Source organism: Trichoderma gamsii (assembly GCF_001481775.2).
Source record: "Trichoderma gamsii strain T6085 chromosome Unknown Scaffold_9.2, whole genome shotgun sequence".
NCBI lineage: Eukaryota > Fungi > Ascomycota > Sordariomycetes > Hypocreales > Hypocreaceae > Trichoderma > Trichoderma gamsii.
The window spans coordinates 434,865-462,288 of NW_020171346.1; the positions used below are offsets into that span (position 1 = coordinate 434,865).

The window sequence follows — 27,424 nt, forward strand, 5'->3', positions numbered from 1 at the left end:
TGTGATAAAGATATGTTCTGAGAATCAGTTATCTTGTGCATCAATCTTTGCTCGTCCTTCTACTTGACTTTCTGTGAGACTTTATTTCGCCATCATGTTGTACACAACACTCTTTTCCGTGGTCTTGACGCTCAGTGGCGCTGTCGCCTCTCCTATCGAGGAGAGACAGTCCTCATCCCTGAACACCAAGCTCAAGGCTCATGGTAAGAAGTACTGGGGTACTGCTACTGATCAGGGTACTCTGTCCAAAAGTGGCATGTCATCATTCCTGCCAACACAGTTCGGCCAAGTCACTCCTGAAAACAGCATGAAATGGGATGCCACTGAGCCTTCACGCGGCCAGTTCAACTTTGCAGGCGCAGACTACCTGGTCAACTACGCCCAGCAGCACGGCCTGTTGATTCGCGGCCACAACCTCCTCTGGCACTCACAGCTGCCATCTTGGGTGTCGAGCATCACCGATAAGAATACCTTGACGTCGGTCTTGCAGAACCACATTGCCAACGTTGCGGGCCGTTATAAGGGAAAGCTTTACGCCTGGGTAGGAATCTGACACAACAAATTGCTTGCTTATTAGGACGGTGCTAACACATGGTCTGCGATAGGATGTTGTCAATGAGATTTTCAATGAAGATGGAACTCTCCGTCAGTCAGTCTTCTACAACGTTCTCGGCGAGGACTTTGTTCGCATCGCTTTCCAGGCCGCAAAGAGTGCCGTAAGTGCTCCTTTCCACCTGGCTATGAAGAGAATTAAGGTTCTGACGATAATCTTAGGACCCTACCGCGAAGCTGTACATCAATGACTACAACCTTGACGACCCGAACTATGCCAAGACCAAGGGCATGATCTCTTATGTCCAGAAGTGGCGCTCTCAAGGCATCCCTATTGACGGAATCGGCAGCCAGGGCCATCTTAGTGCTGGTGGAGGATCCAAGAACGCCGCTGCTCTCAAGGCGCTGAGCGCTGCTGCTCCAGAGGTCGCCCTTACTGAACTCGATATTGCCAGTGCTCCCTCCGCAGACTACGTCGCGGTCGTTCAGGGATGCCTTGCAGTGTCGAACTGTGTGGGTATTACAACCTGGGGTGTTCGCGATGTCGATAGCTGGAGAGCTTCTTCGAACCCGCTCCTCTTTGACGCCAACTACCAGCCAAAGGCTGCATACAACGCTGTTATCAGCGCATTGTAGTTTCTGAATGGCTCAGAGGCTGTCATATTTATGTTGATGTATTTACTCTAGTCTCTCGTGAAAATATCGAGCTCTTCTATATTCATGTCTTCTTAGCTGTAGCTTGACATGTTCCCTTATGCTCCTTGTGATGAGCAACCTGGCACGCCCGCCCGCAATACTTGACCCCTTTGCATCTCTCGCACAGCATCCGTGGCACAGAATCCTTTCCACAATTTGCGCATCGAGATAGCGGCGATAACAAACTTGTCTCATTCCCGCTCCCGCTCTCCACTACCTGTAGTGACTCCTCGGCTCTCTTTTTCGCAAGCCTTAGTACCCGCTGTTCGCCGAGGCTAACATGCGCCGCCGCCCATGAGTTCCCACCTGGTGGATAGACGCCCTTTGCGAGCTGCTCTTGTAGCTTTTTAAAAGGAATCCTAAAGCCATTAAGAAAAACACTAATTAATTTTACCAAGAACTATAGGATTTCCACTTCCTTTAAATTGCTAATCTTCTTATTTGTATTAACTTTCTGCAGTGTAATAGCTATAAGGCTTAATGCATCCAGTTGCTAAATACAGAGATATTAAAGGACATTTTCCAGTAAGGGATCAATAAGAGTAAGAGGGATAGTAAAGGTAGTGCTAAGTCCAGCTGAAGTCCATAGCTTTTGCTTTTGCTTATAGAAAGGCGCCATGGGGTGCGTTAAAAGAACGAGATTATAGCTGTCATTAGGATTTTCGGGTATAATAAAGCTGTATAAACGTAAAAGGCAATTATTCGGAATAGATCCGTAAGATATACAGAGCTCCTATTCAATAATGGGATGAAGTTGTGCCCCTGGCTAATTATTTTCTTGGCAAAGACCAAGCCTTTTCAGCTGAGTTCTTCACCTGCACCATTCCCCAATTAAACTTGGGTGCTCCACTAGCTGAGAACAAGCCACACAATTGCATTGTTCACTGCCAAGGGGGGGACAAAAAAACACCGCCGGTCTGCTGCTATAAATTTGTATGCGATAGGCGGCGATATAATTTGTCCACCGCATGACTGCGATCATCCGCGCAAGTGATCCTTGCAAGTTGCAGGGGTTAATTTCTTTTGCCACACAGCTTGCATGGCAACCCTAGGAATACCCACTGTAAGGACTGGACTATTGCTTCCTCGACATACGTATGAGTACTCTTAATAACCTGGTTTCGATAGTTTGTATCCACTGCCACAGCTTTCGTATGTTTGTTGGCCGTCGTTTAGAATAGGGTGCTGGATCAACTAGATGGGACACTGAAGGCTGAGGATAAATAAATCTGGTACTTCCTCCCGCTGCCATGGGCTCCTTCAGGTTTGTCAGGATTGCTTTCACCTCGAATTCCTCGTTTGGTCAGCACTCTGTATCCCTCGGAACGAAGTCACTCTTTTTTATACATTTTAAAAAAGGCAGAAAGCTAACTTCAAGATGTATACTGCTGGGTTTCTCGTTGTTGCTAGTCTCCTGGCCGCATCTGCCAATGCTTATCCCGAGTTCAACGAGAGGAGAGATTGCTCTCACAACAACTGTCTCCGTGCTGTAAGTCAAGGACGACTTATCGGGATGAAGGAAGAGTAGGTGGAGTATCTGAAGCTAATAAGGGAATTCTAGGTCATCGCCAGCGCGGTCCCTGGGGGCAATGCGCGAGGCTCGGCTGACTGCTCCTCCTACTTCCGCAAGACCGTCACGCTCTCTGCAGCGTGAGTGCCTTATCCCTACCTCGATAAGAGAAAAAGCCTGGAGCCTGACAAAACGTTCTCCAGCACCGCGACCATTACCCTCACCAGTACCTTGACTGGGGACCCCGTCTACAGCACCGCCACCGATGTCAGTGTTGTGCCCGTGACTGTAACAACAAGCGTGTGCACGGCGGCAGTAGTCAGCGTCGTCCCTCGCGCGGACGAGCGAGAGGTCACCGCCGAGGAGCTCAATGCTCCGCCGGTTCACCCCGAGGCTCACCAGGCCCGTGGTGTGCGCGCCTGCCCGGCCAAACCTCCGGCCTCTTCCTCCACCAGCACGTCTTCCACTGCCGCTGCTACTACTACCACCACCACCACCACTAAGGCTACTACCACAGCTACACCCGTGTCAGGAATTCCCACATACGCCTCAGCCTGCGGTGGCATTTCTGCCTACTCGTCCGCGTGCTCCTGCGATGGAATTCCCGAGTCTACAGTGACCCTTCCCCAGGTCACCAACACGGTCACCTCGTGGGCCAGCCAGACCGTTATCCCGACATCAGCCACGACCGTCAACGTCGTGTCCAGCTCGACTACCACTATTACCATCGCCGCGCAGCCGACAATAATCGGCCCTAAGTTTTACGTCCAGGATCTAGCGAATGGAAGAACTTGGGCTGCGGGGGGCGCCGGCCTCCAGATCATTGACTCGACTAATAGCCATGCACCCCTCACTATCAATGGATGCGGTAGAGTGGCATCGGCCGTTCTCACAAGCAACTACCTCGTTTCCGCTGAAACCGGCAGCGGTGACGCAATTTCCTTCGTCTCGAATCCGTCCAGGGGTTTCATTCACTGCACAGTCCAGAACCCGTCCGTCCCCTCTGGTTCTTTTACTTGCCAGAGCGAGAATGGTGTCGATACCGTCCTCAATTGGTGCCCCGGCGGGAACGACGTTATTCAACTCAGCTCGGCTCCCATGGCCGGCTGCCTGCAGCCCGCTTTCACTGTTATCCATACCTGAGCATGCCGATTGGAAAGTTGTCGGGAATTTGGGTAAACGGAATTTGTTGTATAAAATCACATAGCTTATATAATATACATAAAAGGGTAATATATATACTTAATTACATTTATATTGCACTTATTGTTTTATTAGGACTCTATGTAATAATCCGGTCCTTAGGTCTTAGGTTATTTGGGAAAGAAGGAGAAGAAGGAGAAGAAGGAGAAGAAATACAACCAGGACAATGGGAAACAAGAAAAAGAGCTGCTTTGCTTGCCCTCTTGAAAGCTTCTAGAGGGCATCGACCTTGTATTACAGCAGAGTATTGATAATTAAACATATAACTACCTACCTATAGTGTTACGTGATTTTATTGATGCTGTGGCGCTTCGATACCAGACGCTCTAACATTGATGCTCGGGAAAACCGTAATTAGATGGCTAAGGTAGGTATTATAGAGACTTATGCATACGGCGTTATTGCCCGTGCTCAGAGTTTCTCGGTGTATACTAAACTTGAACTGAAGCCACCCGGGAGATGGACAAGCCACCCTCAAACGCCTCATCTTCCACAAAGTCAATATCATACGTACCAGCTGTCGTGAGCTACTTATCTACCTATTTGACCTTTTTATCAGTAAACTCTAACGCAGCTCATTGCCCATCATATAAAAAGCAAACCCTTCCCCGTTCCCTCCGGATAATTCTTTTCTCATTACCATCTCTTCACTCAATATTTTCAGACACATTGCCTTCCCACCACGACGCACTTTCCATCGGAACACACGCAATACCGACACACAATCGCAAGCAGCCCTTGCGACTTCTAGCCAACTATGGTGCCAATCGTCTATATTCACGGCAAATATGCCGGTTGTAATCATGCCGTGGCGAAGGAGCTGTGGTAAGTCTATGAATTGCCTGCAATATCTCCCATTCGTACACCGGACTGACACCTATCAAATAGCAAGTTGATCCCAAACTCAAAGCTCATCGATGATAGCCTGAATGTCGGCCCTGCAAAAGCGGCTGCCCGAAGTGCAGAAGAGTACTGGTCCTTTCGTACCGCGCTGGTAAGTCGCATAGCTCCCTGCAAGAAAACCACACTTTCCCTTCGTCTTGACTTGATGGATTAACGTTCTGATGAATCACAGCGACGAAGGAACTTACGATCTATCTACAGCGAGGAGTCCGCCAGCGAGACAACATGGATCATAGTCGATCAGGATTACAGCCAGGAGAGTAAGAGCTTTCTTGCCGCGGACTACGAGTTTGCCGCTGTCTCGAGCCACTCGCCGGTCATCTCAATTATCATCAACTACGATCTCGAATTGTCTTGCAAAAAAGCCAGAGAGGATGCCAAGGATTCTGTGGCAAACAACGCAAAGGCGGACGAGCTCGAGAAAATACGTGACAGATGCAATAAGGAACAGGTCTTCCGTTTCCGGAATGACTATGAACTTGAGTTTGAAGTGACTTTAATGTCTCCAACTATGGCGGCCGAGACGGTCCGAGCTCATATTCAGACGGTTAAAAGACGCCTGGAGAAGAAAGAGAAGCACGCATGGATTCGGGCTTATTAACGCTAATCTCCAACTATTGTGGCTGTGATCATTTAGGATTACAGGAGGGAGGTTAACATATCGGTTAGAGAGAGAGCACTCGTACTGTGCAATGTGATAGTGGTATCCCTGTGCGCTGATTACCTGTGTAAAGAAAATACCAACAGATAGTTTACGAATAAACATTTAGGCATCAAAAGCCTCAAAAATGAACATGCCGGTAATTTCTGTACGTGGTGATTGAATCGAGATGTCCGCAATTTCTGCTGGCTCGTCGGCCGCTCTTGAAACTATGGTAGTATTATTTTCTTTCCTTTTGGTGACAGTACAGGAACCATGCAAGTCGTTGTTCAACTAGTCAAAGTCTCATACTATACAAATCTCGAAGCGGGAGTCCAGCCTCGTGATATTTGAATCCCTCGCCGCTCGTGTCAACGGAGCCGTCGAGTATTGCTGAGAGCATCACCAGCATCTCTAAAGCAAGCGGCGTGCTCTATCCTAATATCCATAATACCATTCCATCTATCCTTGAATTAACAAACAATCACTCCTCTGTTCAACTCGCCATATTGTATGCATCATGTTCCACTGACTACTGCCCGCCGTAAAGCCTCTGCGGGTTCTTCACCATGATCAAATGCCACTGCTCCTCTTTTAACCAGCTCTTTAGCTGTCTTAGCCATGCCCGGTCATCAATCTTCAGATAAGGAGTTTCCTGAAGCGCCTCCTCCCTTGACCTGACCCTCATCCTCGGCGTATGAGGCCAGTCGCTACCCCATAGTATCTGCCGCGCATTCGCTTCTACTAATGCAGTGACCAAAGGGCGCACGTCTGCGTAGTCAGGCGCCAAGTCACTAATCCGATACGGTGCGCTGATTTTGACGTACAGAGCGCCAGACCGTACAAGCGATACAACATCCGCGAAACCAGGTTGTAAAGTGATGTCGCCCTTGTACTCCTCTGGCAATGTGCTAGCGGCTTTAAGGAGAGCAAAGTGATCAGTGACGATGGGGATACCGCTTGCAGCAATTTTCTCCACGACTGGTGTTAATTCGCACCAAAATTCTAGATGTGTATGGGCGAAGGCCATGCTCCAACCAGGGCAATGGCGTTTCACGACTGCGGCATGCTCTCTCAGCGCCACTTTCTGGCGCTCGACGTTGTGCATGGCGTTATACTTGTAGATATTGACCCGAATGCCACGAATTGCGGCTTCTCTCATCTGTCGGAGTTCGACAGGGGTTGTAGTTGCTGGGTCTATGACGCCGATTCCCAAAGTGCAGCTTTTGCCCAACTCTGGCACGTATGATTGGAGGGATGTGCAGTCATTTCCATACGACAGTCCGTGAGTAAGGACTGAGTGTGTAAGGCCCAGATCTGCTTTCCACTTCAAGTATGCTTTGATGGATGCGACCGGCGGTGTAAGATGTCTATCAGGGGCGTAGGGAAACCTAGAAGCTACGATAAGTTAGGACGGATCAAGTTTGAGGAGAATTGCACGTACGCTCAAAGATGTGGTGGTGTACATCCCATCCGCCATTTGGGAACAAGGTTTCCTGTCCCTCTATGACTGTGTTGTGGGCTTCATCCATGGTGCCGGTAGTCCAAACTGTAAAGATTGGCCTTCTAGATGATTGACCTTTAGACAAGCGGCCATCAAGTCAGATGACTCTCAAGATATAAGTTCCACTCTAGGCTGTGCTGCAACTGCTGATAGTAATTGACATGTTAGACTGAGACTGGAAGTAGACATGGAACTCCAAGCCCAGATTCCGTCAATAATGCGGCCATAGAACGATGAGAATCGTGAGTGGACATGTACCGCAGAAGGGAGTAATGGGGCCGGAGCACTCCGGGTTCCACAAACGCAGGTCCGGAGCCACCATGGCGCTAAATCCACCGTGACCAGATCACAGCTGGCTAGGGCTAACATCTGAGAAGTGTGTCTTGGATAATGGATGCCTTTGGAATATGGACTTGGTGCGGAGACGCCAGTGTAGCAGTCAGAATTGCTGTATAAAGACTTCAGTTGGGCATGGAAAACCCCAAATTTCGAAGTGTAAGCATGCGATATGTTGGCAAGTGCTCACTGTTTATGATCAACATCACATTTAAGTAGTTGTCAAGCAAGTCGAAAGCCACACCATTCAAGTCGGCCGTAGCTGTTTGTATCCCCAAACCCATGCATTGACATTCATTGTTTTTAGCCAAGTATCCTATATATACCGCCTTTGTCAAGACGCGATAATATAACAAGCCATCGATACAACAACCAGCCTGGCGGCCAGGCCCATGTCTTTGGTTGGTGTCATCGACGTCTCCTTCACGATGCCATTTGGCCACTTCAAGACACAGATGCAGAGTGTCGCAGGCAAACTTATGAGCAAAGGCTCTTTAGAGAGCATTTTGGAAGGTTGCAGCTGGAGATAGTTCTTGGGGTGGATTACATAACGCCAAACCCCCACTCACTATAATCGTGCATCCTCTCTCTCTAACTTGTTCATGCCATGACTTGCACCATTCAATACCACCCATTTCCGATTGCTGTGCTGTCTATCCAGTCTCAATCTGCGCGTAACATGGGATGACTTCCAAGGTCCGCATCGCGTGCCGGCGATGCCGCGCGAAGAGAATCAAGTGTGATGGCAGCATTCCAGCCTGCAGCAACTGCCAAAAGGCTGGCGAAGCCTGTCTTGATGTCGACGGACGAAACAACTCCATTGCCATCCCTCGCGATTTTACCGCAAATGCTCGCGCTCGCATCGAATGGCTTGAAGGGCAGCTTCGTCGCCATGCTCCGCATGTGAATCTCGATGATGGTCCAAAGGTAGATCTTGGGCTGCATAAAGTTGTAGATCCCCCGACGACGCTCGAAACAAAGTCAGTGGAAGCAGAAGACACAGCGTCGCTTTCGAAACGGACTTTTGACGTCACTCAAGAGCAAACACAGCTACATGAGCAGCCTTTTACAACCGAAGCGCGGTCTGTCGCCTTGGATCTTGGCTTATTGAGCTTGGGCTCGGACTCCAGACAGCTTCACTATCTGGGCAGTTCTTCAGGGCGGCTATTCACATCGCTCATCGGCTTAGGCTTGCCTGAGACGACAACCCAGGCTCCAACAAGAAATCCCTTTAAGTCGCTCTCTCAACCTGGCTTTGATGGGAAGTCGGGCTCTTTCGCTTATGCAAAGCGTCAGAAAGAAGCCAGTAGGCTAGTTTATGACATCTTGCGCAAGGTAAACTTCCAGTGATCATAGAGAAGTCGCGTAGCTTACATTGCGTAGACGCTACCCGCTCGTGAAGACGCTCACATTCTGCTGGAAACATATCTTCGCAACATTCACGCTGAGCACCCCTTCTTGCACCCAGGCTCCACCGTTGCGGCTATCGAAGCCTTGTATCAGTGCGCTGATGCAGAGCCTTCCGCAGAGATTGGCTTCAATGGAGAGTTTGCCCTTTCGCGAGGTGTAGACTGTACCGTCATATCCATCTTCACGGCGACATTTCATGTCTTTATGGTTTTCACGCTGGCGGCTACCATACGGACCCGTCAAAGAATGTACGACTTTGCGCCAGACCAGTTTTACCGGGCGGCAATCTCTGTTGCTCATTACTGCTTTTCAGACACATCGGTGGCCTCTGTGCAGGCTATCCTGCTCCTAGCCGTGCACAGTCTGCTCAGTCCAACAGAGGTGAACATATGGACACTCACATACACAGCAATGGCACAGTGTATCGATCTAGGACTACACCGGATGCCCGCAGACGGCGATGGCATTTCTGCCGCCGCAGCTCTGACTCGTAAAATGGTCTTCTTTAGCGTATATCATTTAGACAGGTAATCCCCTCTTTTGTGTTTCAAAAGACAAACTTTCACTGACCATCTTTAAGGTCTGTGGCCACCATTCAGGGGCGCCCACTGGGCATCCGAGATGAGACATTCGATGTTCAGCTCCCTAGCCTCCGGGATGTTCAAGCTGATGCTGCGGCTTTGGCATCTTCGAGCCTGTTTACTGAGCTATCGATTCCCGCCATCGTTGCGTTCGCGATTCATCGCTTCAGACTGGATTCCATCATCTCAGAAATAAAAATGTTATTCTACCATCTTCCCAGCCAGATCAGCGCTTATTCTTGGCCTGCTGACCACCAAGCAACTCAAAACGCGATTCGGCAGCGTTTGCAGGACTGGCGCCACGAAATCAGCTCCCTGTCGAATGTGCTTCCGCAGGATATGAGTGATGAAAATTGTCAATTATACATGCGCCAGTACGAATTGACAGCACACAGTCAATTCTTCGCGGCTATGATTTTGTTATATCAGCCCTCTCAGATGGTACCACATCCTAGAGAAGAAGCTCTGCTTATATGTTACCAGTGTGCAGCCTCCCGCATCAACATCTACAATAGCTTGTACAACGTAGATGGTCTTTTCCAAAGCTGGCGCAACGTACAAGGAGTCTTCTCCTCAGGAGCAACCATGATCTATTGTCTCTGGACGTCGAGCTCTGTCCAAAACTCTGTGCCAATCTCTAAGGCAATGACTGACCTGAGAACCTGCACAAATCTTCTCAGCGTCGGCGGGGAATGGTGGCCGTCAGTCAAAAGAGGCAAAGAGACGTTTGGCCGAGCTATGGACGCATTATTGAAGAAGCTTGATCAATCTAAAACTCCATTGCAAACGCATAGAAATACTGGTAGCCCTAATTGGCGACTCGTGCGGAATGTTCCACAACAATTTGACAGAGAATCAGCGAATGATGAGTCGCTCACACTAGCGACGAGCACTCATTCAAGAGATATGGATAGTTTTTGGGGATTCAATGCAGCTCTTCCACCAAATTCTAGTGATTCTCCTCGTAACGATGCCACCACCAATCATGGGACAACGTATTGGACTGCTTTGGATAACCGCGGGGATCAGTCGTTGCAATTCAACCAGCAGGATTTTGGCAGCGCTGTTTCCGAACTGAATACGGAGGCTCTGGACAATACCGTCGAGGCCTTCATCGCTGAATTCTTGCAGAACGACACGGCTTGGAACCCTTTCTAGAACGCTGCTCTACCTTATAGTGTCGGTGCTTCTCATGATCAAGTCGCGTGGTTGCAAATGTATTTTGGTGTTGTTCAGCTCCGTGGTATCCTTAGTGCGAGGTATAAGTTTAATATTTGCAATTGCTTTTTACATACTTATGTAACAAATTTTAAATTTTTAGAATTATTTTGTTAAAATAAAACATTATACAATTATTCTTTAATACTTTAAGGAAATAAAGAGTTAAAACATATTTGTTATGTTATGTATTAAGTGTATATAATATAACATAATTCCCTACTTATTATTGCAAATTGTTCTTGTCATTTGCTTAAGATAAGAGAACAGTTAAGTAGGCCAGCACTGCTTTTGAGTTAGCTTTGCGAGAGATAAGGATAAAGTAATACGCGTTTCCGACGTACAAAAGGTAGACCATACGGGCAACTGGGGTCAATGCTAGGAGTACTGATAGCGCTGGCGCTGGTGCTGGTACTGGCAATGGTGGTGGGTGGCGGCGGTGGTCTATTTAGAAAAGGGTTACACTGCTCGTGAGGTTAGCATGTACGCAAGCATAGTGAGGATAGAATAATGAGCATTTCTGACATACGTTGTCATAAGGCCATATGCAGTCGTAGACCGGCGGAGGGTAATCGCTCTGAGGCGCGCTGGTACCGGTACTGACGGTGGATGAAACAGTAACAGTAACAGTGACTGTGCTTGGTTCGCACTACTCGTAGTTTTAGTTCTATTGGACATGTATGTGAAGGCTGTGGGATTGGAATGTTAGAGGTGTTGACTCACGCCATCCGTAATGGTCTGGACCAGTGGGATGGCCGAGGCCAAGGGGAGAAGTGCGAAAAGCATTGGAAGCTGCATCTTGGGCAATTGTTGTAATCGCCTGAGGACGCAAGATTGTGAGTGACAAGAAACAGGATGGGGGAAATGGTCAACTTTATACAAGAAGCAAGGCTGGAGACTTCGAGATGTACAAGTCTTTGGTGTTTGTACTAGGCAAGTCAATGCCGATGTTTGCTTTGTGCACATGTGCATATAAGGCCTGTGTTTATTGTTTTTGAATCGGTATTGAATCTCAAATTGATAAATAGCTCATGAGGGACTGTATGGCGGCCTGGGCGTTTGTAGCACAGTTGTGTTGATTAGCCGTGCTACTATTCAATTGCTGTTGAGGTTACCTTTGGGGTTCACCTAGTGGTCATAAATAAGGACTTATTTATGGGTTCAAAATGACCTCATTCATCATATTGTTGCAGCTGTTGCTATTGTGATGGCTGGTGTATTCTTATTGGCAGCTTATAATGGAGTTATGCACGCTGAATCACGCTCACTGGTGAAATTACTAGCCTTGATTATGTGGTTGCGTGAAGAAAGAGTGAAGATAAGCGAAAAGACGTGGTCAAAGCATATTCATTTTGATCGTTACGTAGGCATGTATAAATTCTATTTTTGATTGTGACGACGACAACGACGATGAGTTGAGACACATATGTAATTCACTTATCGACTGTATCTATCCTGGCTTTGTTGCCACTTAACTTTACTTTTTATTTCCCAATACGTAGGGACATACTCGCTTGCGCCGCATTATCTAGCTCGATATCCAGCATCATTTCCATCGTCTCCAGCCTCTGCAGTATAGTCGGCCTTATCCCGTCTCTTGCTTTCTTCTCTACACTTTTTTTCTACACTTTGTTTCTTGGACTATCTTATAACAAACCGATGAGGGCAAGAGGGTTCTTCTATATGCAATTTTGCCAATTTGTCTTTGTGCTTGAATTGGTCATATAGCTCTCGAATACTGTCTTTTCCTTGGGCTTGGCTACTTGATCGTTGCAAAGACTAAATTTAGATTCTTCTTATATATGGCGGTAACTAAATTCATTATTTCATTTGCTATCCAAGTGCAATTAATACTAAAAACAGTGCCCTTTAGCCCAAATGTGCGGAGCATTTAGTTTGAAGCGCTATTAGAGGGTGTATAAATATACTTCGAGCAACTTTAAATGAATATGGCCAGTCTAAGCAGCCGCTTATTCAGATAATTATGTAGTATTAAGAACGTTTGCAACAACTGTCTTTAACTCTGCGACGGATGGGGTCTGGCTAGGTAAATTATCATTAGATGCACTTTTAGGCTTGAAACTGTACTTCCAATCTTCGTTATCCTCTATTTAAAAGTCAGCTTGGAGGATGTCGTGTCTATTTCAGAGAAAGATACTCTTTCTTCTTCGCCTCGAAGAGCAGAATCACGAGGCCCGGACCTAACGTCGGTCGACTTACTCCACATGCAGTTATAGTGCGCCGGAGTCATCCACTAGAGGCCCGGAGCACTCCGGCCCACCGAAAGCTACAAACAACGTTGCTCTGTGACGCTCTTGCGATCGTAATTTCTTTTGTATGGTTCTGTGTTTCATTCATATCTCCCATGACTCCTTGTCTTCAATGTTGTTGTACTCCTCTGTGGTCATACCCGCCGAGCGGCCACTTTTAATGTTCTCCAATAAGACTCGTGCCCTTTGGGCAGCACACCCTCGCTTGCGTGCTATAAGACGCTTTCCACATTTACGCCGGCTAGCATCTGTCGCATCTCGGATTCCGATTAGCCCTTTGAATCCAGATACGCTCTTAGACTATGATAGACGCATTGTACAATTGGAAAAGGTCAAGGCGGGTTCGGATCACCCACTCACTCTGACTGAGAAGATCCTGTACAGTCACCTGATTGACACCACTCAGGCTCAATGGAATCTGAATGAGATACGACGAGGTGAGACGTTGTTGCAACTGAGGCCCGATCGAGTGGCTTGTCACGATGCTACAGCAACTATGGCTTTGCTGCAGTTCATAAGTGCTGGGCTGCCCAAGGTCGAGATACCAACTACCATACACAGTGATCACCTAATCGTCTCGCGCGACGGTGCTGATGAGGATTTGAAGCGCGGACTAATACAGCACAAAGAAGTATACAAATTTTTGAGCAGTGCTGGAAAGAAGTACGGCATCGGCTGGTGGAAGCCCGGTGCAGGTATCATTCACGTCACCATCTTTGAGAATTATGCCTTCCCCGGCGGCCTCATCATCGGCACTGACTCGCATACGCCAAATGCTGGAGGACTTGGTATGCTTGGCATTGGTGTCGGCGGATCTGATGCCGTGGACGCCATGGCAGGCATGCCCTGGGAACTCATGTGTCCCAAGGTAGTTGGAGTTCGGCTTACTGGCAGGCTCCATGGCTGGGCATCCTCAAAGGATGTTATCTGCAAGCTAGCTGGTATCACTACAGTCTCGGGAGGCAAGGGCAAAGTATTTGAGTTCTTTGGGCCTGGAACAGAGACGTTGGGTGCTACTGCGATGGCAACTGTGTGCAACATGTCCGCCGAGATTGGCTCAACATCATGCATATTCCCCTTCACGGATTCCATGGCTCGATACCTCTCAACGACTAAGCGATCCGGCATTGCGCAGCTAGCAAACTCATACAAAGACGTCCTTCTTCGGCCTGACGAGGGTGCAGAGAAACACTACGACGACATCATTGAGATAGACCTGGACACTCTAGAGCCACACATCAACGGACCTTTCACACCGGATCTTTCGCATCCTCTTTCTCAGCTGAAGGATGCAGTCAGGCAAAGCGACTGGCCTGTTAGAATCAGTCACGCTATGGTCGGAAGCTGCACGAATTCCTCTTATGAAGATCTATACAAGACACAGCAGCTAGTGAAGCAGGCAAAAGTTGCTGGCATCCACCGCATCAAGACACCATTTATGGTAGCTCCCGGCAGTGAAAACATTCGAGCTACAGCCGAGGCCGAGGGCATTTTGCAAACGCTACGCGATGCTGGAGCAGTTGTGCTCAGCACTACTTGCGGTCCTTGCGTGGGGCAATGGGACCGAACTGATGTCGATGTCAAAGGTCACGAGCGCAACACTGTCGTTTCGAGTTTCAACCGAAACTTTGTAGGCCGTCACGATGGGAATCCGGAGACATGCTCTTTTGTGACATCGCCGGAATTGGTCACAGCCTTTGCTTACGCAGGTCGCATCGACTTCAATCCCGCAACAGATGCACTGCCTGTCAATGGCTCACAACAAGAGTTCCGCTTCACAGCGCCAACAAGCATCGAGCTACCATCTAAATTCACAGCCGGTCAAGACCTTTATCAGCCACCTCAAGAGAATTCCGCTCATCTTCAAGTCGATATCAATCCGAACTCTGATCGTCTCCAGCTTCTTCAGCCATTCAAGCCATGGCAACCGGGCGCCACGACCGACATGCCCATCCTCGTCAAAGTCAAAGGCAAATGCACAACCGATCATATATCCCCAGCTGGTCCGTGGTATAATTACCGCGGCCACCTCGAAAACATCAGCCATAATATGCTTCTCGCAACGAGCAATGCTTTCCTCCCCTCCACATCTACGATGCTTGGCCACACCATCCATCCGCTGGACGGCAATGTGGAGCTCATCCACGAAGTCGCGCGCGATTTGCAACGCCGCAGCACACCCTGGTGCATCATCGGGGACTGGAACTACGGTGAAGGCTCATCTCGCGAACACGCTGCCTTGGAACCACGTTACCTTGGCGGGTTAACTATCATTGCGCGCTCGTTTGCCCGTATTCACGAGACAAATCTGAAGAAACAGGGCATGCTGCCTCTTAGTTTTGCTGAGCCTGCGGACTATGATCGTATACAGGAAGGTGATCGGATCACTTTCAGGGGTATTGAGGAAGGCGAGTTGAAACCGGCTTCGACTGTGGTAATGCACGTACAGACGAAAACGGGGGACATATGGGATTGCAATTTGAAGCACACATATAGCGAGGGGCAGTTGAGGTGGCTGAGAGCGGGCAGTGCTTTGAATTCGATGAGAGAGAAGGTTGCTAGCCAGTGAGGCCGATTAGGGCGGCGTGGGTTCTTGACGACTAGATGCTGATCCACTGACACAAAGAGAGGTTAATCAATTCTTGCCGTAACAGAAAATAAGAACCAAATATCGTGACTGCTACGGCAGCAGTTTTACTCTGAAAGTGGAGTATAGCTCATAACAACCTCGCTGTTTCATAGATTAAGCTTTCCTGGCGCCCTCTCGCTCCGGTACACTTTCAGAATCTACAATTCGCGTTATGTAAGCCACTAATATAGCAGGGAATGAATCTTACATATTTAGCTCCAGGTATTTGTTCCAAAATCTTGAATCTGACCGCAACTTGTACAGCCTCCTATAGAGCCAACTAAACTTTGTTAGAAGCTCGCTTCCTTATAATCTCGATGGACAAATCTAGATTGGCTAAATCACAGCTTCCAACAAACTTGCAATCTACAGGCCGCGCTAAAAGTTGCACTTCCTGTCGCCAGGCCAAGGTTGCTTGCGATGCACGAAAGATCCGAAATGGCCAATGTTCTCGGTGCAGGTTAAAGCAGCTGGACTGTCGATTTGATGCCAATTTTAGGCGCATACCGACAAGGAGGTTGGTTAAAGCGCTGCTCTCCAGCGCTGATGACGCTATTCTCACTAAAATAGAATTACAGAAGAAATTAGTCAAGAATTACACGCTTTGCGCTCTATCGAAGGTGCTTCTTATGCCAGGCCATCTATTACGGAAACAGTCACATCTTCTCAGTATGTATCGGATGGCAATACTACAGCGTCTGTGAGGCCTGTCCGGGGCCAAGCTTCGCTATGGTTCAACATTACAGACAGCGACTCAGCCTGTTCTTACGCTTTGAACACTCTTACCCTTGATGCTCAAACTGCCACTGAATTATTCCAATAGTATGTATTGCCGACCCTCAATTCAATCGTTATATTGTATTAACTCAACTCGGAGCTTCGGCTTGCACTATTACCCTTACGCGATATTTTTGCAACCGGTTACCTCACTGTCCGATTTGCTTGCCCGATCACCGTTGCTTTTTTGGACTATTGTGCTCATTGCCAGCCGAGAGCATGACCGCCATACGGCTGTTTACAACGAAGTAGCTGCCAGCCACGAGGAACTCCTGTCGCCCATACTTAGGAAGGCCATTCAGCGAATTGAAACGATTCATGCCTTACTTCTTCTTTGTTTGTGGCCCTTTCCTCAATCTCAATATTTCCACAATCCAGCTTGGAACTATGTAGGCCTTGCTGTCCATGCAGCAGTGCAACTACAGTGCAATAGTCCCTTGCCTTCCGATAGACGGCAAAACATGTGGCCTGGCTTCGGCCTCGTGCCTGAGAGTGTAGTAGATGAGGTGGACCATGCTTGGACATGGCTAGGCTGCTTCCAGGTGGGAATTTCGTGAGTAATGGTGGAGATATATACGTGATGCACAACTACTAACAGCTCGCGCAGAGTTGCTACAATTTCTGGCTTTCCTTCACCAATATCGCAGCAGCACATGAAGTCCATTGGCGAAGCTCTTAATAACACATCGAATCAAGTTCCTTCCTGGTGGAAGGTCTTAATCACAATCCTCAAGATTACGGTCTCCGCGCTTGACACTCTCAGCAACATAGATGACCACGCTCTACACTTCTCAACCACCGAGATATTCAACGAACAGCTGCACAAACTCAAACAGGCTAATCGTGACTCGTGGAGACCAGAATTGGAGACTGAGTGGTGCAATTCCAAGTTGCACGTCTTTGCTCTAACCTTTACCAAACCAGCAGTTGCAGATTCTGATCAAGATATGCATTGGAGGATTTATCGTCAAACGATCCTTTTGAAAGCATTCGACGCTGCTTCAAGTCTCATCACTCACTTCACGAAACTTGGACAGGACCGTTTAGCGGAGCTGAATCTCAATGACCTACTGAGAACCATACCGGAGCCTTATTTCACGTCTCTTTTCAACGCGACGACGTTCCTCTTCAGATTTATGGCCACCTTTATGGCAATCACACCGACTCAGAGAAACAAAGCGATGGGCTTAATTATAGAATCACATAAAATCTTCCATTCATTTCCGGAGCGTAGAGAACTCACGCGCGCTGCCATCCACATCGAGGCCCTTATTGATACTCTGAAACAAGGAGTTCCTGTCGGCATGAGTGAGTTGACTGTAAGAAACAAGCTAGGGGCGTCTGTTATGTTTGACGCAATCTTTCACGCATGTCGCCAAAGGAACATTGACTCGAAAACGGGGAGGCCGTTGGCAATGCAGCAATGGAAAACGGTTACCGAAACCTTTACCGAGAGGCTCCCAGAAACAGCGATACGAAACCTGAGAAGCGAGGCTCGGCAATACGGCTCTAGAAACGATGATGCTGAGCAGACTGAGCAAATCCCATGGGCTCTGACGGACCTGAACACGCAGTGGTGGGAAGAGTGGGATAATTATATCAACCTCAATCAAATTGGAGACGAGCAATTAGATATAATTTGAGAATAGTTGCAGTCCCTAGCCATTGCCTATAGCCAAACAAGATAGATTCATGGTAAACTTGCCCGGGCTCACCTGCCCTGGTGAACAAGATTGAAGTCTCGCCACCGGCCTCCGTCACTTTGCTTGTACAATTCCAGTCAAAACAAATTATTATCAATTTAATGCACGAATGAAATAACCTCTTATTGAAGCTGTGAAGAGGCGAAACCCTTGCTTGCGCGTCGTAAGATGGGAAAGGGGCGCGGGCTTAGGGCCGGGACGCTGAACTGCGAAAACTGCGGAATCCGCAGTACGGAAGCGCAGATCGGCCCAAGCCTCCACATACAAGTGTATATAAGACTCGCGACGTATGCGTCTGATGTTGCAGTATTATTCTGCCTGAACTTGCAATTGTTTTTATTCTTATACTCAAAACACTCAAATTTTTATCTTTTCGCTCTTCTCTCCTTAAAGTTGTCTCATAGGAAGATGATTGTCCATCACTCGAGGCTGCTGCCAGTCTTCCAAACACTCCTTCATCTTTCATCACTGCGCCATGCAGATGCTGCCACTACGACTTGCAAATCGACTCCGAATGATGTATCTTGGCCTAGCATCTCCGAATGGAATCACCTCAACGAGACCCTATCCGGGCGTTTGCTACACCCGCTGCCACCAGCACTAGCCTGCCACTCCTCTGATCCTGCATCCAACGCCTCTTGCGCAGACATCCAAAAATCGTGGAGCTCGTTCGCCTTTCATCAGGACGATCCTATTAGTACGGCGTGGAACAATATGAACAACGACTCCTGTCTGCCAACAGCAGATGCTCCGTGCAGTGGGCTGGGATATCCAGTTTACGTTGTGAATGCAACGACTGCAAACGATATAAAGCAAACTATTAACTTTGCTAGAAAGCATAAAGTGAGACTGAACATCAAAGCATCAGGACATGACTATCTGAAGCGGTAAGAGAATGATTCTGCTAAGATGAGGTGCATATCTGATTCAGCAAACAGATCCACAGCACCCTATTCTCTTTCCATCTGGACCAGATATATGTTCGGAGGATACAAACTACACAGCGAGTTTAAGCCAAAGGGTTGTAAAAATACGATTAAAACAACAGCTGTGACTGCGGGGGCCGCATCATATGTCAGTGATATATACTCTCACTTGGATCAATACAACCTGACCATCGTTGATGGGATGGGGCCCGAAGTGACTATGGGCGGGTACCTCACTGGCGGTGGTCACAGCCCCATATCCAACATATTCGGGCTCGGATCCGATCAGGTTTATGAGGTAGAGATGGTAACCCCCCAAGGAGAAGTAATCACTGCGAACGAGTGTCAGAATACCGACCTGTTCTGGGCAGTTCGAGGTGTAAGTAATTCTTCTTTAACTCTCAACACTCCTTCCATCACTACGAAGATTCCTAACATTTTCAGGGCGGCGGGGGCACTTTTGGAGTCTTGACCAAGGTGACTGTTCGTACGGTTCCATCCAAGCCCATAGCGGTATATGACTTTACCATCGAGACAGCACCAAACTCAACGGCGTATTGGGAGAGTGTAGCTTATATGATAGCACAATACCCCACTCTGGCCAACTCGAGTGTCGCGGCATTCACCTATCTATATCCCAATACCAGCGCCGCAGGACTCGGAGGGGACAAGGCAACCCTTGAAGCAGTCTTCGCGATATACGATCCTCCTTCATCAAGTACATTGGAGAGTTTGCTTGAACCCTATGTGCGACAAATTAACAAGACTTACCCCGATCAGATAACGACGAAGGTGGCCTCAACTGTCTTTCCCAACTTTCACAGCATGTTCCTCAAATTTGCGGATGATAACGGGGCTGGTGTGGACAAGGTAGTCGGATCATGGCTTCTGCCGCCAGATACACTGAAAGAAAATGCATTTGGAGATGCTCTAGTCGACTTCCTGGGACCCGCTGGAGGGAGATTATACATGGTCGCTGGAGCAGGCGTTTGGGATGCCAAACCAAGGGGTGGCGGTAATGCCATCAACCCCGCATGGAGAAAAGCTTTGATTCACGCGGGTAAGTCCAGTTCCATATTGTTGTCCCGGCAGTATGACTTTAAGACTCTGACACCTTTCAGTCACTTCGCAAGAGTGGTCGCCACTCAATAAAATTGAGCGAAGCGCTGTTGAACATAACATAAATAATGTCCAAGTTGAAGCTTTTCGCAAATTGGCACCGGACTCGGGAGCTTATCTTAATGAGGCATGGCTTTTCTACTCTCTCTGTGTTTGATGAGCGAAGCACTAACTAAGAATACAGGCCTATTGGAATGAGCCTAATTTCCAGAAAGCCTTCTGGGGCTCTAATTATAAGAGATTGAGCGAGATCAAGAAGACTGTTGATCCAGACAATGTGTTTTGGTGTCATACATGTGTTGGTAATGAAGGCTTCCAGGAAGTTGGAAGCTATCTATGCCGAGTATAAAATACTTGGACAACTATGACGATCTGCCTCTTACAGAAGGGATTTGAGACCTATTTCACCAATACAATAGGGGATCGGTGGACAATGTATCGATCCTTGGGTTGATCAAAGGCTCTCTTTCATCTCGTCCACACCAACTGGACATATAAGTTCACTTCTTACCTCATTTAAATGATATAGATTGCTAGTTTTTAATACTCAATTTACATTATAGTACAATGAACCAAGTTCTACCACTTGGTGACATCTTCTACGAGCTTTCAAGCAAACATTCACATTAGTCCAATGGTTGTTATCGTGAATCCTTGGTCAAAAGGTTACGGAGAACGTTATACTTGTGCTAGTGTCCCGTGGCTGCCTTTACAGTGTATGACAAACACGTGATTGATAACCTCTACGAAAGAAGATGCCGTATCTTAGCCTTCCACTATTCCAGTAACTTTGCTCTCAAAGTCGGTCATATGCTTGCCAGTAATAGACTGCGCCTTTTCCAATCTCGATTCAAGCAAAGCCAATTCTTTGCTTAACATTTTCACTTGATCTTCTAGCGTCTTGTACTGTGCAAGCAAAAGTCATCGTGAGGACAGCCGCTTTCTCGCAAAACGAACATGAAGTCAGCACGCAGCATTTATCGGACGACTTGACAAAGCAGTAGGCTAAGCGATGAGCAGCCAGTCCTGGAACGTGACGTCTATTTTTCCATAAAACCCCCAAAATCCATACTATTGGTAGTTGGGAGTTCTGATTGCTGTTAATTTGCCGAGTTTGTGCTCTTCACTGTTCCTGGAGTCTACGGAAGTGCTGGGACATCAAGTGCCACCTACTAGCCTAATACTGTAAAATTCGGAAAAGCTGCCCTGTCTCCTCGTCCCTCAGGAGTAACATCCAAGACCCCGTAGATAGACCAGATCGGATCCAGCGAGCTGGTCTCACCGCTCTTGAAAGTCATTTCACTAGTCCTGTGATGACCGATGCCATCGTCATGCCGGGTGAAGACATGAAGAACTGCGCGCTGAACACCTTCGTCTGTTTCGGAATGATAGTCGCGATTGAAGCTGTTTTTCCGTAAGGATAATAGTCGAATATTGCGCCAACCTTTCTCTTTCGCGAAGGTACCAAGACGATCAGGACTTGTCTTGGTTACAACCACAAGATTTTTTCTGCTCGATAAATGAAAAGCAGATCCCTCAAGCCCGTCTACAAGCGATGTACATGAAGGACATGGTTACTCGTCCAGGGGAAGCTCAGCAATACTGCCTTCTGGGACCGCCACTCGCTCAGCTCCACACCAACGTGGGAACATCATATTATAGACGACAAGCGACTTTTTATCTCCGTCAAACATATCTGACAATCGCACTTTGCTACCGTCTGTTGCCGATTCGAAAACGTAGTCCTCTTTGACAAGACCGCATGGAGGCAACGCGCGGCGTTGGGCCGCAACAGATTCCGTCAACAAACGAAGCTCTCACTCTTTCGCCAGTAAGACTTCTCGTGCCTGTCGGTAGTCACTCGACTCATTTGGAAACCGAATTTCTGGATCCAAGAGATGCTCCCGCCACTTGAGCATACCGCGTGGTTTGCCGACGACCATGTTGAGCTTATGCAGCTGGCACTAAGGTAGCTGTTCATCAAAGCGTACGAGAATTTAGAATAGAGTCGAAAAGAAGTTTTACCTGACCACAGTAGAGATAGGAAGAGATCCATATCAACACAATAGGGGGATACCACAATTTATAGCTGTGTCAGTAACTAGTCAACTCACTGGATAACAACCGAGTCACACATGCCGAGGTAACGAAAGCAAATTTTGGCAATAATTAGCCCTGTTGTTTTTTTCTCCAAGGAGAAAAAAAAAAGCTGGAAACTCTCACAACATGCCTTGGTCATTGAGGGCGTCGGTGAGCGACACTCAAGCCGGGGGGGTGGGGAGGGGGGGAAGTTGTCTTGCTTGGTCAGCATCTCCCACTTCAGTCTGCAGCTTTCCTATTGGTAAGGATCAGCGGGTGATAACTATTCAATTCCCTCTACAGTGTCAATGGCCTTTGATTTAAATGCAAGTTCTTAAGCCTATCCGACTGCGATTCATGTTTTAGAATGCCTGGCTTGGATCAATCCCATGTTGGACTTTATTCGTTCCCAGTCGATGAAATGGATGAAAAGTCGTTTTCCATGCTCCATTCCTGGAAAGGCTTCATACAATATTGCGAAGATAGTACGTTTCTCAAGTGAGTGCCACCCTACGCAGACTTTGCTAGGTTCTGGTCGTTGATACAGCCAAGCTTTCTTGTAGGGTACATATACATTGAATTCAGCGTGTCTGACGAATCACTTCACTTGGGTCCCTTGAGTTAGTGTAGGTTTCAAACCGATAGTACTCGTCGCATTTCTCTCAACAAATTAGGAGACGTGATGGGTGATGACCAATAGATTGATCCCTTTTACAGTAAAAGCCAAACTAATGAGCTGCAGTAGCTGGTGCGTTTTCCTTTCGCCAAAAATGAGACGGTTTACACAGGTGACAAAGGTAGCGGCCACTATGATGTTAGACTTACGCTTGAATCCATATACGTTGCATGCCATACCTCGGTAGCATGACCAATCTCGACCCAATAGTACTAGCACACTGAAGACCGAAACTAATCAACGAGCGATCTTTACCACTAAACTTACCAATTTTGGGCATCATTGGTAAGCATTCAGATGCAACGGGGTGCGCAATGCATCGAAGGTGTTATGCTCCTATACTGTTGAAGGATATTTACAGCGGCGCAATTCAGGCTGAGATCATCTGCATCATTGACAGCTGTGGTGTCAATTCTGCTTTGCCTGAAGAATTAAATTGGAATAGATTCCTATTTTCAGAACTAAAGCTTATACTACTTCGCAATGATATCTTGAAGCCGAGGTAAAATGACGCAATGATCTGAGTGCGATCCACGATCGAACCCTCAAGCGTCTTAATTCTGAAGATAGCAGAATTTCATAGCCAAGATTTGCTACGCTTGCGTCATGGATTCTGCGTTTGATTGGCAGGATATGCCGACCGACCCGGCTGGGAGGCGGAGAACAGGGACAACGTTGGACTTTGTTTGAGGTTCCTTGCTCGCTGTCCTGGTGTTATCATATTAGGCGTCTCAATCATTGTCAAAGTAGCAAACGTATAGACATATATATATATATATATATACAAAAACACACGCACAAGTATATATAGCCCAATTCTGTAAATTATAAATATACTTGTTTATAAATTTTATACTTCTTTCTAAAGTCTTCTCCCCGACATTGAACTTCACGTTACTGTTCAGTATGTCATCATTTGTATATGCTAGCGCTTTCCAGTGCTGTGTACCAGACCCGGCAAAGCCCAATGTTCGTCTAAGCGAAGCAGAGGAAGCCACTTCTTGCAAGATCAACAGAGCTCTCGCATCTGGCCCTATTCAGGTCACCAAAGACGCCACTGTAGCCGAATGGACTCATGATCGCAAGATAACGATCTTACGCGAAGGAACGAATGGTTGGACATGTTTCCCGGGCAACGAAAACCACATTGGAAACGTGCCCATGTGCTGTGACGCACAAGGTCTCCAATGGATCAAAGACGCTTATGCAGGCAAGGAAAAGCCAACCAATACTGCACCAGGAATGATTTACATGCTGTGTGGTGCAAATCAACACAGCAGTGTTAGTGTCTCGGACGTCACAAGCCCAGCAATCCCAATTGGGCCACATTACATGATCATTTGGCCATTTGACTCGAAGCGGGATGGGTTGCCAAACACGGTCCGCAATGAAGGGGCTTGGGTCATGTTTGACGGGACGCCCTATGCGCATTTGCACGTTTGTGGAAATCCATGGGCAGGGAAGGAATATCATCCTGAGAAAACTAAGGCGAACTGGGATTTGAGATACCTTACGAGATAGTTGTGAATTACGCAAACTATGTATCAAAAACCGCACTGAGCTTCGGAATAACATGAAGCAGATAGGAGTAGTTATCATGTTACCTATGCAGGCTGACGCAAAGGAAAAAAGCCAAGTATGTGACAATAAATATGCTCATAGTCTTCCAAATTGGTGCGAAGCTATAAAATGAAGTATCCAATGATGTTGTGAGGCTACGCTTGAGAGTGATAAAATCTTTAGCGGAATCTATGCAGCTTCTTAAAATTGTCATCCAGATATGTTCAAGAGAAGTGCAGTGATGACCAATGTTTTGACTGGACGAATGATTGGCTATATTACTCGTGTCCTGCCTTTTCGGAAGACTTCACACTTCCTTACAAAGCAACAATAGTCCTTGACATCCCCATAAAGCAATCGCGCTTCAGGCGGAGCGCTCCATAATATTACCAAGCATACATACCGTTTTGATACCCTGTGATAAGATAATCAATTCATCGAGGTAACCAAATAGCCTGAATGCTGACCAAGATATCCGACCTGCTTCTCTATATGCTCTATGTCAATGACAAAAAAAAAAGGTCTTGAGCGCATCTTTAAGACATTGAGTCAAAACATAATTCGCTTGTCCATAGCTGCAGTTGTATTTGACGTAATATGACGACATATAGGTGTAGCAATTGGGAAGGCAGGGGATCAATAGGGCATGAGAGGTCAATGTATCAATTGCGTCGGAGTGAGATTGGGCTTCCGGATACAAGAGCGAGTGTAGATACCGAGGTAACGTAAATGCTAGCATTGGTTGCACCTTTGAAACTTGACCTCGTGTCTCGGTCTGAACTTGAACGGAATCTTTAAACCTGGTACTTGTGACTAAAGACAGATATTTTAGAGCCAGCAGATGTTGTTGTGTCACCTGAAATTTGAGTTGAAGGCGTTTCTGCGATAGGGTTGCTAAGAACTGCAGCCGAATACACCGATGGAACTGTTACTACGCTAATAGCTTTCATTGTTGGTGTATGTTGATCTCCACCATCTGTGAGAAAAATTGCAGAGTTTCAACCCGGAGATGCCGTGAATGACTGGTGTAATGAGTCATATGAGAGTTTATATGGCAGTATACTCTCTCAGTTGCGTGAAGTATAAAAGGCAGTCGACACCGCTCAACGGTTCATAAACTACAATGAAATTCTACTACTCATTCCCCTCTACTTCTCATATCATTTTAGATACAGCGTCAAGTACAGAAAATTGTAAAAATCCTTTGTATCATCATGCCTTGGAACCGCATTTACCACCCCGAAGGCGTATGGTCGCAGGCTGATCGAGATGCCATCGCTAAGGGTATAACGGATGTTTATGCCACGCAATATCCACGACATTCTACGATAATTGACTGTTCTTGACTTCATAATCAGTTTCGTCCCACGATGGTTAACAATTTTTGTCGTCAGCTGGCTACTTTTATTCCAATTGCGAAAGGCTCTTTTTACTCAGGAGGCGAAGTTACGATGTCCTTTGTCCGAATTACTCTTCAGCATATGAAAGGTAGCTGGAGTACGTATGATCTTGAAAACTCGGTTCGAACGAAATTTTGTGAAAACTTCAAGCAACTTGTGAGCCTTTGCCCTATCATCACTAAGCACATATATACTTAACCGGGAGACTTTGATTAGATTGAGATCGCGGAATGAAGTATGAGCTTCGAATCAACGAAATTCCATTTGAAGCAATTTCTTTCAATGGCTGGGTCAATAACACATTGCTTGGTGAACCACTGTTCAAGGAGAGTGTTGAGAAAGATGAATTAACTTCAACAAAGAGGGTTCGGGAATAGTAAGAATTTCTCACTGGGCTTTTGAAATGACTTGCCATCATTCAAAGATTGCTAGCAAAGTTTTCTATAAGACTGAGAATCGTTTGAAGAAGGCTTGCTTTGTCGGATGCTTGTTACACCAGACAAGATGCTTGATAATGTGTCCTTTTGTTTACTGCATCGCCGTAGTGTTTGAACTATCTTTGTGGCTTACAGAAAAATAGCTAGTTTCAAGCCCTTTTTTAAGTGTAAATTCCGCCTCTTATATGCAGGGTTATAATAAGCGGCACAAGCTGTCAACGTCATCTGACGGGCGATGCATCCTTGGCCCATCCATCGTCCAACTTTCCGTCTGCGGTTAGCGGCGCGAGCTTCGGACGTGGAGCCGTCTCGTCCAGATTTCCAGATCCAGATAGTACTGCGAACACGATGGCGAGCTTTGCTTTCGACGTTTACTTTCGGTAGACTGAAAAAATACTGAATTTGGCATGATGGAGACATATTTTGTCTATATAAGTGAGCTAAAGTTCCGACAACAAAAGATGATTTTGGTTCAGCACCAATTCCCCCCTGCCAATACAGCAAACCAGCCGCTCCTCACTCTCAACGCATCAATTTTCATCCTGCGATAGCATTGGGCTCTAGATATCTCTACTTTCAGCCCAAGAAACGCTGGGAGGTTCAACTACTGAAATATTTAAGCTCACTGTCTATTCAGTAGCTCAAGTCTGCCCAACAACAGGCCGACGTAACCAAAGTTGACAAGAGCCTTCATTATACACGCATTCAAGCACTTCGACCATCATCTTCGCCATGTCTTCTCCCAGCTCCAACCCTCGCATAGTCACCACGACGCACGACGCAGCAGGAGCCGCCATTTTTGGTTCCGACAGTGAAGTCCCCTTATTCCACCCCATGGGGCCGGCTGGTTCGTCCTTTGCCGTATTTGACGTGCGCAACGCGGTGCCCGTCAACAACACGGAGCCTGCACAAAACTACCCAAACATGATCCCACGCTGCCCGCCCAGCGGCGCCATTTTTTGCATCAGCAACATCGCACCTCACTTCACCGTACCGATGCACCGGACGTTGAGTCTGGACTATGGCGTCGTGATTAGCGGCGAGATCGTCATGAAGCTCGAGAGCGGAGAGGAGAGAACTGTCAAAGCGGGAGAGTTCCTCATCCAAGGGGGCGTGAGTCACCAATGGATTAACAGGACGGACGAGATATGCCGGATTTGCTTTGTGACGCTAAGTGCAGAGAAGGTCAAGTTGGCGGATGGGACAGAGCTGGATGAGGTTGCCGTCAAGAGATGAGATGTTATAAGGTCGTTTCATATCGGGCCACACATTGATGTTGGCCTTATGTTTTGTAC

At 47.2% G+C, this 27,424-nt stretch overlaps 10 protein-coding genes across 10 annotated transcripts; 8 read left to right on the forward strand and 2 right to left on the reverse strand.

The window, feature by feature from the left end:
* Nucleotides 1-94: 94 nt before the first annotated feature.
* Nucleotides 95-1,188, forward strand: TGAM01_v203425 (glycosyl hydrolase family 10; the record flags this gene model as incomplete). Its single annotated transcript, XM_018801253.1, has 3 exons — nucleotides 95-541; nucleotides 606-716; nucleotides 775-1,188. The coding sequence occupies 3 exons, from the start codon at nucleotides 95-97 to the stop codon at nucleotides 1,186-1,188; spliced, it is 972 nt and encodes a 323-aa protein (XP_018665524.1).
* A 1,438-nt stretch (nucleotides 1,189-2,626) lies between these two features.
* On the forward strand, nucleotides 2,627-3,901 carry TGAM01_v203426 (hypothetical protein; the record flags this gene model as incomplete). The annotated part of the gene is made up of 3 exons (XM_018801252.1): nucleotides 2,627-2,737; nucleotides 2,810-2,898; nucleotides 2,962-3,901. The coding sequence occupies 3 exons, from the start codon at nucleotides 2,627-2,629 to the stop codon at nucleotides 3,899-3,901; spliced, it is 1,140 nt and encodes a 379-aa protein (XP_018665523.1).
* An 817-nt stretch (nucleotides 3,902-4,718) lies between these two features.
* Nucleotides 4,719-5,465, forward strand: TGAM01_v203427 (hypothetical protein; the record flags this gene model as incomplete). Its single annotated transcript, XM_018801251.1, has 3 exons — nucleotides 4,719-4,786; nucleotides 4,850-4,955; nucleotides 5,037-5,465. 3 exons carry the CDS (start codon nucleotides 4,719-4,721, stop codon nucleotides 5,463-5,465), a joined length of 603 nt encoding a protein of 200 aa, XP_018665522.1.
* A 571-nt stretch (nucleotides 5,466-6,036) lies between these two features.
* TGAM01_v203428 (hypothetical protein) lies at nucleotides 6,037-7,036 on the reverse strand (the record flags this gene model as incomplete). The annotated part of the gene is made up of 2 exons (XM_018801250.1): nucleotides 6,037-6,902; nucleotides 6,949-7,036. The coding sequence occupies 2 exons, from the start codon at nucleotides 7,034-7,036 to the stop codon at nucleotides 6,037-6,039; spliced, it is 954 nt and encodes a 317-aa protein (XP_018665521.1).
* A 992-nt stretch (nucleotides 7,037-8,028) lies between these two features.
* On the forward strand, nucleotides 8,029-10,493 carry TGAM01_v203429 (hypothetical protein; the record flags this gene model as incomplete). Its single annotated transcript, XM_018801249.1, has 3 exons — nucleotides 8,029-8,679; nucleotides 8,728-9,281; nucleotides 9,335-10,493. The coding sequence occupies 3 exons, from the start codon at nucleotides 8,029-8,031 to the stop codon at nucleotides 10,491-10,493; spliced, it is 2,364 nt and encodes a 787-aa protein (XP_018665520.1).
* A 330-nt stretch (nucleotides 10,494-10,823) lies between these two features.
* On the reverse strand, nucleotides 10,824-11,351 carry TGAM01_v203430 (hypothetical protein; the record flags this gene model as incomplete). Its single annotated transcript, XM_018801248.1, has 4 exons — nucleotides 10,824-10,838; nucleotides 10,898-11,017; nucleotides 11,083-11,202; nucleotides 11,277-11,351. The coding sequence occupies 4 exons, from the start codon at nucleotides 11,349-11,351 to the stop codon at nucleotides 10,824-10,826; spliced, it is 330 nt and encodes a 109-aa protein (XP_018665519.1).
* A 1,584-nt stretch (nucleotides 11,352-12,935) lies between these two features.
* Nucleotides 12,936-17,872, forward strand: TGAM01_v203431 (aconitate hydratase 1; the record flags this gene model as incomplete). Its single annotated transcript, XM_024549204.1, has 4 exons — nucleotides 12,936-15,388; nucleotides 16,023-16,274; nucleotides 16,663-16,782; nucleotides 16,837-17,872. The coding sequence occupies 4 exons, from the start codon at nucleotides 12,936-12,938 to the stop codon at nucleotides 17,870-17,872; spliced, it is 3,861 nt and encodes a 1,286-aa protein (XP_024406042.1).
* A 774-nt stretch (nucleotides 17,873-18,646) lies between these two features.
* TGAM01_v203432 (hypothetical protein) lies at nucleotides 18,647-20,134 on the forward strand (the record flags this gene model as incomplete). The annotated part of the gene is made up of 4 exons (XM_024549205.1): nucleotides 18,647-18,819; nucleotides 18,871-19,237; nucleotides 19,303-19,918; nucleotides 19,980-20,134. The coding sequence occupies 4 exons, from the start codon at nucleotides 18,647-18,649 to the stop codon at nucleotides 20,132-20,134; spliced, it is 1,311 nt and encodes a 436-aa protein (XP_024406043.1).
* Nucleotides 20,135-23,638: 3,504 nt separating this feature from the next.
* TGAM01_v203433 (hypothetical protein) lies at nucleotides 23,639-24,253 on the forward strand (the record flags this gene model as incomplete). The annotated part of the gene is made up of 1 exon (XM_018801245.1): nucleotides 23,639-24,253. The coding sequence occupies one exon, from the start codon at nucleotides 23,639-23,641 to the stop codon at nucleotides 24,251-24,253; it is 615 nt and encodes a 204-aa protein (XP_018665516.1).
* A 2,608-nt stretch (nucleotides 24,254-26,861) lies between these two features.
* Nucleotides 26,862-27,365, forward strand: TGAM01_v203434 (hypothetical protein; the record flags this gene model as incomplete). The annotated part of the gene is made up of 1 exon (XM_018801244.1): nucleotides 26,862-27,365. One exon carries the CDS (start codon nucleotides 26,862-26,864, stop codon nucleotides 27,363-27,365), a length of 504 nt encoding a protein of 167 aa, XP_018665515.1.
* Between the last annotated feature and the right edge of the window lie 59 nt (nucleotides 27,366-27,424).